The sequence below is a fragment of the Sinocyclocheilus anshuiensis genome, unplaced genomic scaffold, assembly GCF_001515605.1.
Source record: "Sinocyclocheilus anshuiensis isolate Anshui unplaced genomic scaffold, SAMN03320099.WGS_v1.1 scaffold1320, whole genome shotgun sequence".
In the NCBI taxonomy this organism is placed as follows: domain Eukaryota; kingdom Metazoa; phylum Chordata; class Actinopteri; order Cypriniformes; family Cyprinidae; genus Sinocyclocheilus; species Sinocyclocheilus anshuiensis.
Window position 1 is genome coordinate 389,860 of NW_015544236.1, and position 12,404 is coordinate 402,263.

Consider the following 12,404-nt stretch of genomic DNA (forward strand, 5'->3'; position numbering starts at 1 on the left):
AGCAGGGGAATCAGAGAAGGTATACAGCTGAGCGCTGGGCTATTTGTGGGCCAGAGCATCTCAAATCTTCAAGAAATGTGTTGGGCAGTGAAAGTTGTTTTCCGTCTCTGCCCTCCCAAAGACAGACCAAATCATTTGAACCACTTGAGGGTGTACTGTAGTCTCCATTCTCCTGGAGCTACATTGCCCCAAGACAGCATGTCCACTCCTTGGTTCAGTCTGCCTGGCACGTGAACTGCCCTCAGTGAGAGTGGGTTGCACTGTGCCCATAGGACAAGGCGTTTCGCCATCCTGTAAAGGGAGCATGACCTGACACCACCTTGGTGATTTATAAAGGCTACCACCGTCATGTTGTCTGAATCGACCAGGGCACGGTGCCCTTTTATGGCTGGCAGGAAGGTTTTTAGGGCTAGAAAAATCGCTATCATCACCAATCTGCCATTGTGCAGTGCTCCCCTACCTGAGTTGGAGGCATCTGTCATGACCACCTTCCTTCTGGGGGTCAGTCCCAGTGGGACCTCTGTCGGAAATAGGCAAGGGGCCTTCCAAGGGACCACAGCTCTGAAGTAGCAGTGTGTCACCTTGAGGCAAAGAAGTCCCTGGTGCGAAGCGTGGGAGAGTAATGGGCTTTGAGCCAAAATTAGAGGGGCTGCATGCGAAACAGGCCCAATGGAATCGCAGAGGATCGCTGACATGAGGCTGAGCATCCTCTGGAAAACTCTGAGGGGATGAGATGTCCCCATCTGAATAATGCCACTAGTCGCTGAATTGTCAGTGAGTGCTCTGGCATAAACCAGGCTCACATCTGCAGATGAGGGGTGCTGACACCCATGTGTGAAATACACTGGCGGATCGAGGCACTGCATGGGAGAATGAGGCAAGTGGGACCTGTGCCGGTGTGAGTTCACTCGAGCCTGATAAATCAGTCCCGTTGCCCCACTGTATCTTCCTCCGAGGCTCCTGAGAGGGGAGAAATGGGAGAGCAGACGGGGGAGGACCACCTTCGTGAAAGAAGGTGATCCACGAGTGAAGCAGGGTAAGACTCATGCTCTCGCAGTGAGAGCAGTCTGTCCCAGTGAGTGCAGTCTCAGTGTGGGTGCTTCCCAGGCAAGCGATGCACTCACTGTGCCCGTCTTAGGTGTGCAGGGGTTAACTGCACGAGCCAGTCTAGTGTTAGAGTCCTTTTTTTTTTTTTTTAAAGAAAACAAGCAGTTAGAAAATGAATAAAGAGTGCAACTTTCCTAAAACACTACACTTTCCTAAAATCTGTACACTTACATTTCTACAGAAGTCACAGTGTTTACTTTTAAAAGTAGCTAAAATGACTGAGACAACCAAACAGATAAGTCCGTTTTTAACTTTCATTTTTAAAAATGAGTAAGCACACAATTCATATGTCCTGTGGATACCAAAATTTGCGTAAACAGCACATATAACAATTCCATCATATACCTAGAACTTGATTGTTGAATGACATATCAAAAGTCCTCAGAGAAACAGTTTTTTTTTTCATCAAGAAATAGTACACAAAACAACTAAAGAAATGTAAAAATATACATATAGCTGAAAAGTTAACAAGCTATTAAAACAAACAAGTTTACTTGCACAAACTGATTATGTCATGATGGAACAGACCAGACCAAAGATTGCATGCATGTGCACAGGGCTCACAGTGCATCCTGAGTATACTACAAACAAAAAGTGCTCTTAACTGTGATAGTACATTACAGATCCAGCACTGTTTGATCAAAGTACTTATGGCTGTTGAATTGCAAGGGTCATTAGAGCACATTTGTACTGCTTCCTAATGACTTAATGGATATCAATATCTGGGCTACAATCACTTAAAATAGACATGAAAGAAGAACTATTTTGTCGCTTGCACTGTCTCTTAGGGAATGAGCTAGCATCTGATTAGTGGCCTTTTATATTTTGCATGGTATCAATCTTTCTACATCTAATCTATTTATTACTGCATCTATACCATTAAAGGAACAGTTGACCAAATGTCCTCTACTTTGTAGTGGTCATAACACACACACCCTCAGGTCTAGTCTTTGTGTACGTGTTAAATAGCGATGCATCAGTACATGATTAATGACTCTGACATGCCTTTTTTGTAATCTGAATGTGAACGCAGACTTACCACTGAATTTACTGAATCAAATTAATTTTGTGGTGCTGCTATGAAAATAACTGTTTAAAATGGGCACTTTTGTGTTCCACAGCATTGCTTTAATGTTGTCCTCACATTCAAACCAAAAGCTTCATCTACACGTCTTTCACCATCAGACTGCCCTTTAACATTGTTACACAAAAATCACACTATTAAGACAGAATCTTTATGAATGTTAATGAGAGGTTCATGACGAGTGTGTTAGGATGACTCTCTGAACCACCAGCCTGAAATAATAATACAAAAAAAAAAAAGATAAACTGTGTTTGGTCTGTCACCTTCAATTAAACTCAGTTTAATTGGTGTGAAATGACCAAGAATTCGAGCCACGTAAGACGCCGTGGCGAATGGGCTTGCTACGTCATGCTCGCCCCGCGAGTCAATGCTAGCTGAAGGACAGCGAATCAATGACTGTCAACACTGAGCCTCTTCTACAAACATACAGCCAACGTTTGGGGTGGTCATAAACATCTTCTATCCATTAGAACAGTACTCTACAGTAATCTGCACAGAGCCAAGAGCCGATGTGTAAAAACATTTCACAGCACATTGGCTTACCTTGGCTTAATTCTACAAGTACAGAAATGACTAATGTGACAAAGAGTGAGGCAATACAACATTTTCATCTAGATTTAGATACACTCTGATACAAAACTCAGTTTTTAATCATGACGTTAAATTGTGATGGAGTCAATGCTAGCTGAAGGACAGCGAATCACAGCGTATCTGTCAACACTGAGCCTCTTCTACAAACATACAGCCAACGTTTGGGGTGGTCATAAACATCTTCTATCCATTAGAACAGTACTCTACAGTAATCTGCACAGAGCCAAGAGCCAATGTGTAAAAACATTTCACAGCACATTGGCTTACCTTGGCTTAATTCTACAAGTACAGAAATGACTAATGTGACAAAGAGTGAGGCAATACAACATTTTCATCTAGATTTAGATACACTCTGATACAAAACTCAGTTTTTAATCATGACGTTAAATTGTGATGGGTTACCTGCTTGTGCAAAAAAGCAACACTACAAATGTGATAATAGATCTCTCTTTAAAAATAATGGCAAACATATTTGTTTCTTCACTTTCTGTCTGTTGTGACGGTGATGTCTGTGTCCTGGGTTTAGAAATGTGTCTCCTTCTCTGTGATGGTGGAGATCTTGCCATCCGCCCTCATTTTGGCATCAGCGTCATTGATAGCGCAGGGACCCTTGGAGCTGAGGCGTCCCCTCATTATCAGGTCAGCGCTGGGTGTGGTCAGCTTTTTGATCCTCTGCAATTACATTCGAATGATAATAAACAGTGTGAGTGCGTTTGAGGAACGTTACAAAGCACACAGAGCTGCTGTCCTGTTCTTACAGTACAGTAGCTTACATTTGTGAGATGCTACAAGAATATATTACTATATAAGCAAGGGTTGAAGGTTAATACGTTCCCATTAGCCCATGCTCTGATGCTGTTTTGAGAAAAAGTGTATTTCTAGGTCTTTGCTATCACAGCTTGTGACAGTCAGTAGAGAAATGTTTGAGCTCGTGCTGCTGTGCTTCCGCCATTTCATTTTGCCATACCATTTTTCTGCTACTCCAGATGGAACAATCACATGACATTTACGGCTCAGGTGATAGGCTCAAAACAATCTGTGGTCCCACATGCAAAGATGCAGGACTCATGTGCCAGCTGAGCAGCTGCCATTGAAAAGAACTGGAATGCTTATCCAGGTATCAGACCAACTTGTTTATTATTCTGTACTTTTTTTACACTGAAAAAATGAGTAGTTTCTAGAGAATACATATACAATTGTTTCTTTTTTTGGATAAATCACTTGTTCCTCCTGGTTTTAAGAATATGACAAACACTTTCCAATGGAGTAAAAAAATAAACTTAAGGTATATTGCTCTGCAAACAAGTCTTATCTTCTTGCTTGCTTTAAAGGTATTTAGATTGTTGGTGGAAATCAATGCAAAATTAGTGATTGAGACACAGTGTAGTACAATAACCTCACCACATGCTTTCTGAAGTAGACACAATCAATAAGACATGGCACAATGGGGTCAGGTCAGGGCAGCGCCCGCGTCACTCCCGCTGCGCCACAACAACTTTCATCTTTGAAATCATGTCATTGCACCTCAAGAAATATGATGTTTTTTCTCTCAAGTACATGCTGAAAAATGCACTTTCTAGCTTCTATCTTAAATCGTTGGCAGCAGCATGAGAGGTTCAGTCGGGTGAATCAAGGACAGTGAAGGAGGTAGGAAATGATGACTCATGCCTACAGTGATGTTTATCGGGTACAAAGAGCAATGCAGAAATCTGAATATATGCTAAAAGACTGAATGAATCGAAGAAGGCATGCTCATAACTGACAGTATAGCTTGATTGGAAGCTAATCATAAAAAATATTTTTTTGGAAAATTAAAGAAACATTATGTAAAAATAAGAAAACACATATTAATATTGTGCTCTACTATCTACATAATGTCCATGCTCACAATAAAAATGAAAAAAAAGGTCTTTACCTCACGGAAACTTCCTTCCGTCTTCCAGATCTGAAATAAGATTCCCAGAGGGATGCAGACCATAGAGGACATGGCCATCATCCAGCCAATGCCATAACCCCAGTCTGGATATGTGTACACATTATTATACTTCAGCGGTTTGTACTTGATCAAGAAGAACAGAAAGATGCCCTGAAAAAACAATTATACGGCCAATAATTAACATTTATCACTCATAGCCTGTAAACATCTTGACTCTCTGTACATCCAATTCAACTCACAGCACAGATGCCTGGTGTGAAGTACTTCCAGCACCATTTGATGAAGAATATGGGCTTGTATCCAATCATGTCCTCAATGTTCGAATAAAACCTGTCGCTACCTGAGGATAAAGATTACACTTTTCACTCAAAACGTCACATTTTATGTATTTACATACTACAAAAATAACACTTGTATTTAAAGGACACTGGAATTCACTGTATCTCTGCTGCAAACATATTTCAATGATTCATTACATGCACTGTCTGGCTCTTGCCAGCAGATGGCATAATGGTTATAAAAATGTGATGATACTGTGAACAGCCTCACCATCGACAGAAATAATTCAGACAGAAAAGCATCTACTGGCATGGCACAATGTGTTACAAGACCTAATTCAATAGGAAGTTCATGGGCTTATCGCAGGCTATCACTTCTTCAGGTGATTAAATATAAAGATATGCTCTCATTGTATTTAAATGTTTAACATTTGGCTGTTAAAGGGTAAAAACTGCATTAGAGTGAGGATGTCGATACTATAGATGCTTAGTAATAAAGATGTTAAGTGACGAACATTGTTACACACCAAAACAAAGCGATCTCTTACCATAGATCCAGCCAATGCAGATGGACTCAAAGATGGCCACAAACAACAGACACATGCCACTGGCTGCATACGAGTCAAAGAGCTGGAACACGTACATGCCACCCTAACAGAGCAGAGTCACGCATAGTCAGAGGAATACAGGACAAACACACAAGACAACAGAGTATGTAGCCGTGGCATGAGACATAAACAATATCAGGATGCTCACACACGCTCAATGCATTTTATGGATCTAGGAGAGCACTACTGGCATACGGAAAATGGCAAAGCTTTAAGAGCATCCTCATCTCCCTCTCATCCTAGTAACAGAGAATGTCTGACATTCCACACAGGAGAGGCTTCGTTCCACAGTCGGATGGCTTTATTCATGAAACGCAGAGTGAAAGTGTTCACCTGACTGCACATTACTGGCAGAGAGCTTCCTCCTGTCTCAGCCTGAATGCAGGCCTATTTTTACCCTCACTCCAGCCATAAATGCAAAACAGGAAACCACAGTAACATGCCAGGTGCTGACAGCAATATGCCAAGACACCATCGTTACAGGGAAAAATCCACTACAAATCATGTTTTTTTACACGTTAAAAACTGTTTACCAGCATCGAGAGGCATGTGTTCCATTAACTAAATTAATCCAAGCATGTCCGTAAGGACAAACCAACATGATCATGTAAACAGCAAATATGCTTGTCCTTGACAAATAAGACACCTGGATTTTTCATTGTCGTGTATTATGCTTTTTTTATGAGATTAATTATTGTGTCGACACGTGCTTACAACAGATCCACCTGGAGAAGACTGGGATGGAAAACTGTGTCGCTCTAAACATCGGCACTGAGAAACATAAATCAAGGGTGATACTAATGACACTGGAAGGAACACGTTTGTACACAACAATACGACTTTACCTCTGTCAACATTATTAGACCCACGAAGAACGAAGCCACAGACATTCCCAGGATGAGAAGCTCTCGCCGATAACCCACACGGAAGGTTTTGGGATACATGTCCACGATTGCAGTCACAAGACTCTCCACACACACAAACTACAGAGAGGAATGTGACACAGGGTTATTACCGTTACCTACAACTAAAACCATAACAATTTTTTGAAATAGAAAAACAATAACTGAAAAAAAATGTATGCATGTACTGTATATATATCAATGATTTTGAAAACTTTTTTTTTCTCTCTCCAGAGGTTGACCCAACTCCAAGGTAAGGCTATAGCCTAAGTAATGTTAGTGTAATCTGTTAACAATGCACATCATAAACCCGTCTTTTTTTTAGGCAAGTACCAGATAATGGGTGTCATGTCATGAAACGTTTTTATATGACAGAAACTGTATTTAACGTGATCAAAATTCAGTAAAACATTCTAAATCAGGACTATTAATTGTAATAATTTAATTTCCATGGTTATTCAAGCAACTAATAAATTATATAGTGAAAGCAAGCAAAGAACACCGTATCAGCTGAGCTTTTTGAAACTCTGAATTAGTTAAACCTGTGCGTTACAAAATGTTTCGAAGCGCTCCAATCAGATCGTGTATCACGAATCATTTGATTCAGATCGGGACTTCGGAGCAAGTTCGCGGGATGTTTTTTTAAGATTAATTAAAAATAATTCAGCAGAGTGTCTTTAAAAGCTCTGTTTTGTGCAGAACTACTTCCTTCCACCACGGATTCAAATCTAAAGTTGACGGTTAAACAGCTGTGCCCAAGCCTCTGTTACTTATTCCAAAACGTCTCTTTAGAACTAGTAACGAAGGAACGTTAAGTTGCTTCATTGAAAGCAAGTATTACTGCATTAAAAGTTCACTGTATTATGTATAGTAGAGTATTATAAGAGTATTATAACATTCATTCTTCAGCTCGATCTCATATTCACAATAAAACATTAGTTTGAATGTGCGCTAAGGAAAGCAATAGGCTCTTTGTCGTACTATCCTTTCGGTGTTGTTCCAAGGTGTTGTTGAAAGTAAAAATAACTTGTTTACAACCCTGTTTCAGTCTCATCATAAAATTTGCTAGGCAATTCAGTCAAAAGTACAAAGGCAGCGCTCTGATATACAGCACTGAAGTTACATAAAATATAACGTGATGAGATTTTGCCCTCAGCCAAAACTATTTGCTCTGGAACAAATAATAGATTCATGAGACCAAAGACTGCCTGCTAGATTTACCCAAAACAAATTATATCTCATGTTTAACCACTATAGAGACATCAGAAGAACTGGAATATTGAAGTCTAAACAACTGCATTCTTGCCTAAAAACCTCTTAAAACTACATTCTGTGACACAAAAACATTATTATTTATAAAATTATAGTGGATTTGGGTGTCCACCATGATACTCGCTAAATACCGCAAGCCGAGTGATACAAACGGTGAAATAGTTGGAGTTCTGTTATCACTAGAATATCGCACTGCTGGAAAAAGATTATCAGCCAATCAGATTCGAGAACCAGAAGGAATTGTTGTATGTGTATGTGTGTACAGTATATACTTGTAAATACATATGTATCTATGTATAGGACATGGCCATCATCCAGCCAATGCCATAACCCCAGTCTGGATATGTGTACACATTATTATACTTCAGCGGTTTGTACTTGATCAAGAAGAACAGAAAGATGCCCTGAAAAAACAATTATACGGCCAATAATTAACATTTATCACTCATAGCCTGTAAACATCTTGACTCTCTGTACATCCAATTCAACTCACAGCACAGATGCCTGGTGTGAAGTACTTCCAGCACCATTTGATGAAGAATATGGGCTTGTATCCAATCATGTCCTCAATGTTCGAATAAAACCTGTCGCTACCTGAGGATAAAGATTACACTTTTCACTCAAAACGTCACATTTTATGTATTTACATACTACAAAAATAACACTTGTATTTAAAGGACACTGGAATTCACTGTATCTCTGCTGCAAACATATTTCAATGATTCATTACATGCACTGTCTGGCTCTTGCCAGCAGATGGCATAATGGTTATAAAAATGTGATGATACTGTGAACAGCCTCACCATCGACAGAAATAATTCAGACAGAAAAGCATCTACTGGCATGGCACAATGTGTTACAAGACCTAATTCAATAGGAAGTTCATGGGCTTATCGCAGGCTATCACTTCTTCAGGTGATTAAATATAAAGATATGCTCTCATTGTATTTAAATGTTTAACATTTGGCTGTTAAAGGGTAAAAACTGCATTAGAGTGAGGATGTCGATACTATAGATGCTTAGTAATAAAGATGTTAAGTGACGAACATTGTTACACACCAAAACAAAGCGATCTCTTACCATAGATCCAGCCAATGCAGATGGACTCAAAGATGGCCACAAACAACAGACACATGCCACTGGCTGCATACGAGTCAAAGAGCTGGAACACGTACATGCCACCCTAACAGAGCAGAGTCACGCATAGTCAGAGGAATACAGGACAAACACACAAGACAACAGAGTATGTAGCCGTGGCATGAGACATAAACAATATCAGGATGCTCACACACGCTCAATGCATTTTATGGATCTAGGAGAGCACTACTGGCATACGGAAAATGGCAAAGCTTTAAGAGCATCCTCATCTCCCTCTCATCCTAGTAACAGAGAATGTCTGACATTCCACACAGGAGAGGCTTCGTTCCACAGTCGGATGGCTTTATTCATGAAACGCAGAGTGAAAGTGTTCACCTGACTGCACATTACTGGCAGAGAGCTTCCTCCTGTCTCAGCCTGAATGCAGGCCTATTTTTACCCTCACTCCAGCCATAAATGCAAAACAGGAAACCACAGTAACATGCCAGGTGCTGACAGCAATATGCCAAGACACCATCGTTACAGGGAAAAATCCACTACAAATCATGTTTTTTTACACGTTAAAAACTGTTTACCAGCATCGAGAGGCATGTGTTCCATTAACTAAATTAATCCAAGCATGTCCGTAAGGACAAACCAACATGATCATGTAAACAGCAAATATGCTTGTCCTTGACAAATAAGACACCTGGATTTTTCATTGTCGTGTATTATGCTTTTTTTATGAGATTAATTATTGTGTCGACACGTGCTTACAACAGATCCACCTGGAGAAGACTGGGATGGAAAACTGTGTCGCTCTAAACATCGGCACTGAGAAACATAAATCAAGGGTGATACTAATGACACTGGAAGGAACACGTTTGTACACAACAATACGACTTTACCTCTGTCAACATTATTAGACCCACGAAGAACGAAGCCACAGACATTCCCAGGATGAGAAGCTCTCGCCGATAACCCACACGGAAGGTTTTGGGATACATGTCCACGATTGCAGTCACAAGACTCTCCACACACACAAACTACAGAGAGGAATGTGACACAGGGTTATTACCGTTACCTACAACTAAAACCATAACAATTTTTTGAAATAGAAAAACAATAACTGAAAAAAAATGTATGCATGTACTGTATATATATCAATGATTTTGAAAACTTTTTTTTTCTCTCTCCAGAGGTTGACCCAACTCCAAGGTAAGGCTATAGCCTAAGTAATGTTAGTGTAATCTGTTAACAATGCACATCATAAACCCGTCTTTTTTTTAGGCAAGTACCAGATAATGGGTGTCATGTCATGAAACGTTTTTATATGACAGAAACTGTATTTAACGTGATCAAAATTCAGTAAAACATTCTAAATCAGGACTATTAATTGTAATAATTTAATTTCCATGGTTATTCAAGCAACTAATAAATTATATAGTGAAAGCAAGCAAAGAACACCGTATCAGCTGAGCTTTTTGAAACTCTGAATTAGTTAAACCTGTGCGTTACAAAATGTTTCGAAGCGCTCCAATCAGATCGTGTATCGCGAATCATTTGATTCAGATCGGGACTTCGGAGCAAGTTCGTGGGATGTTTTTTTAAGATTAATTAAAAATAATTCAGCAGAGTGTCTTTAAAAGCTCTGTTTTGTGCAGACCTACTTCCTTCCACCACGGATTCAAATCTAAAGTTGACGGTTAAACAGCTGTGCCCAAGCCTCTGTTACTTATTCCAAAACGTCTCTTTAGAACTAGTAACGAAGGAACGTTAAGTTGCTTCATTGAAAGCAAGTATTACTGCATTAAAAGTTCACTGTATTATGTATAGTAGAGTATTATAAGAGTATTATAACATTCATTCTTCAGCTCGATCTCATATTCACAATAAAACATTAGTTTGAATGTGCGCTAAGGAAAGCAATAGGCTCTTTGTCGTACTATCCTTTCGGTGTTGTTCCAAGGTGTTGTTGAAAGTAAAAATAACTTGTTTACAACCCTGTTTCAGTCTCATCATAAAATTTGCTAGGCAATTCAGTCAAAAGTACAAAGGCAGCGCTCTGATATACAGCACTGAAGTTACATAAAATATAACGTGATGAGATTTTGCCCTCAGCCAAAACTATTTGCTCTGGAACAAATAATAGATTCATGAGACCAAAGACTGCCTGCTAGATTTACCCAAAACAAATTATATCTCATGTTTAACCACTATAGAGACATCAGAAGAACTGGAATATTGAAGTCTAAACAACTGCATTCTTGCCTAAAAACCTCTTAAAACTACATTCTGTGACACAAAAACATTATTATTTATAAAATTATAGTGGATTTGGGTGTCCACCATGATACTCGCTAAATACCGCAAGCCGAGTGATACAAACGGTGAAATAGTTGGAGTTCTGTTATCACTAGAATATCGCACTGCTGGAAAAAGATTAGAGGACCAGAGAGAACTGCTGCATTTGTGTTGTAATACATGATGCAGTAAAATGACAAAAACACATTTTATTACTAAAAATGTAATTAAAATTAAAATGAAAGCAGAAAATAAAAATAATATTGTATTCAAAATATTAACCACACCAATAATATATATCAGTGATACTAAAATAACACTCAAGTGGTTCGAGTGCCACATAATCTTTTCTTCTCACTTAACTTTTCATGTTTTCTTATTTAAAAAAAAAGTCTTGTTTGATATATAATAAAATGACATTCATTAAGTGGGACAACAGTGTCCAAATTTTTGAGGCCTCTATAAACACAGCAGTTCTATTGCAACATTACAGAAAAACACTAATTTATGTTTGAAATAAGCAGCGGTGTAATGTAACGAAGTAATAATACTTCGTTATAGTACTTAAGTATTTTTTGGGAGTATCTGTACTTTACTTGAGTTTTTATATTTCAGCCAACTTTTACTTTTACTCCACTACATTTCCTAATTAAAATGTATACTTTTAAGGTCATTGCACACTGAGTCTGAAAATTTCATCCGAAATTTTCGCACGTTAAAAAATAAATGCGACCTCACGTTATGTCAATCACGTTTACACACTGCCTCAAAAATATTCGTCCGTCACAAAAAAATTCGGATCTGGTTTTTTCGCATCCGTAGCAAGCATTTTGAGAGGTTTTTTGACAGTTCAGAGCCACCTTACAAGCGAACGCCAAAATCCAGAATGGCGATTGTCAAGTTCATCCACTTCATCTCGCAGCGCAAAGCACTGTATATAGATCCTTGCACACTGAGTTCACAGAAATAGGTGGTTTTCTTTTTAATATGTGGCTCTAGTATCGCTAGCAAAAGCATCAAACTGAGCCACTGACATCCTGAAGTAAGCTTTGAACTCTCCTTCCTCTCTATATCTCAGGATTGGATGGACCCAATGTTTCTTTTCTTTTTCTTTTTTTAAGAAGCGAGAGGACAACAAAATCATCCTCACTGCTTGAAGACTCCATGTAGTGCTGTTTTGCGAATTTTTTCGCAACGGATTAATTAATACGCATCGGACTCAGTGTGCAAGGTTTCTGTGCGTGA

The 12,404-nt window shown here is 39.1% G+C and overlaps 1 protein-coding gene across 1 annotated transcript in view; it reads right to left on the reverse strand.

Annotated features, from left to right (window-relative positions):
* Positions 1-3,301: 3,301 nt before the first annotated feature.
* slc6a11b (solute carrier family 6 member 11b) overlaps positions 3,302-12,404 on the reverse strand; it is a 26,015-nt gene continuing 16,912 nt past the window's right edge. Inside the window, exons 11-15 of the mRNA XM_016498363.1 lie at positions 9,764-9,901; positions 8,859-8,961; positions 8,272-8,372; positions 4,698-4,868; positions 3,302-3,454 (exon numbers count right to left, since the gene is read on the reverse strand). Coding sequence (XP_016353849.1) covers positions 3,305-3,454; positions 4,698-4,868; positions 8,272-8,372; positions 8,859-8,961; positions 9,764-9,901 — 663 coding nt within the window. The 3' untranslated portion in view covers positions 3,302-3,304. The remainder of the gene's footprint in view (positions 3,455-4,697; positions 4,869-8,271; positions 8,373-8,858; positions 8,962-9,763; positions 9,902-12,404) is intronic.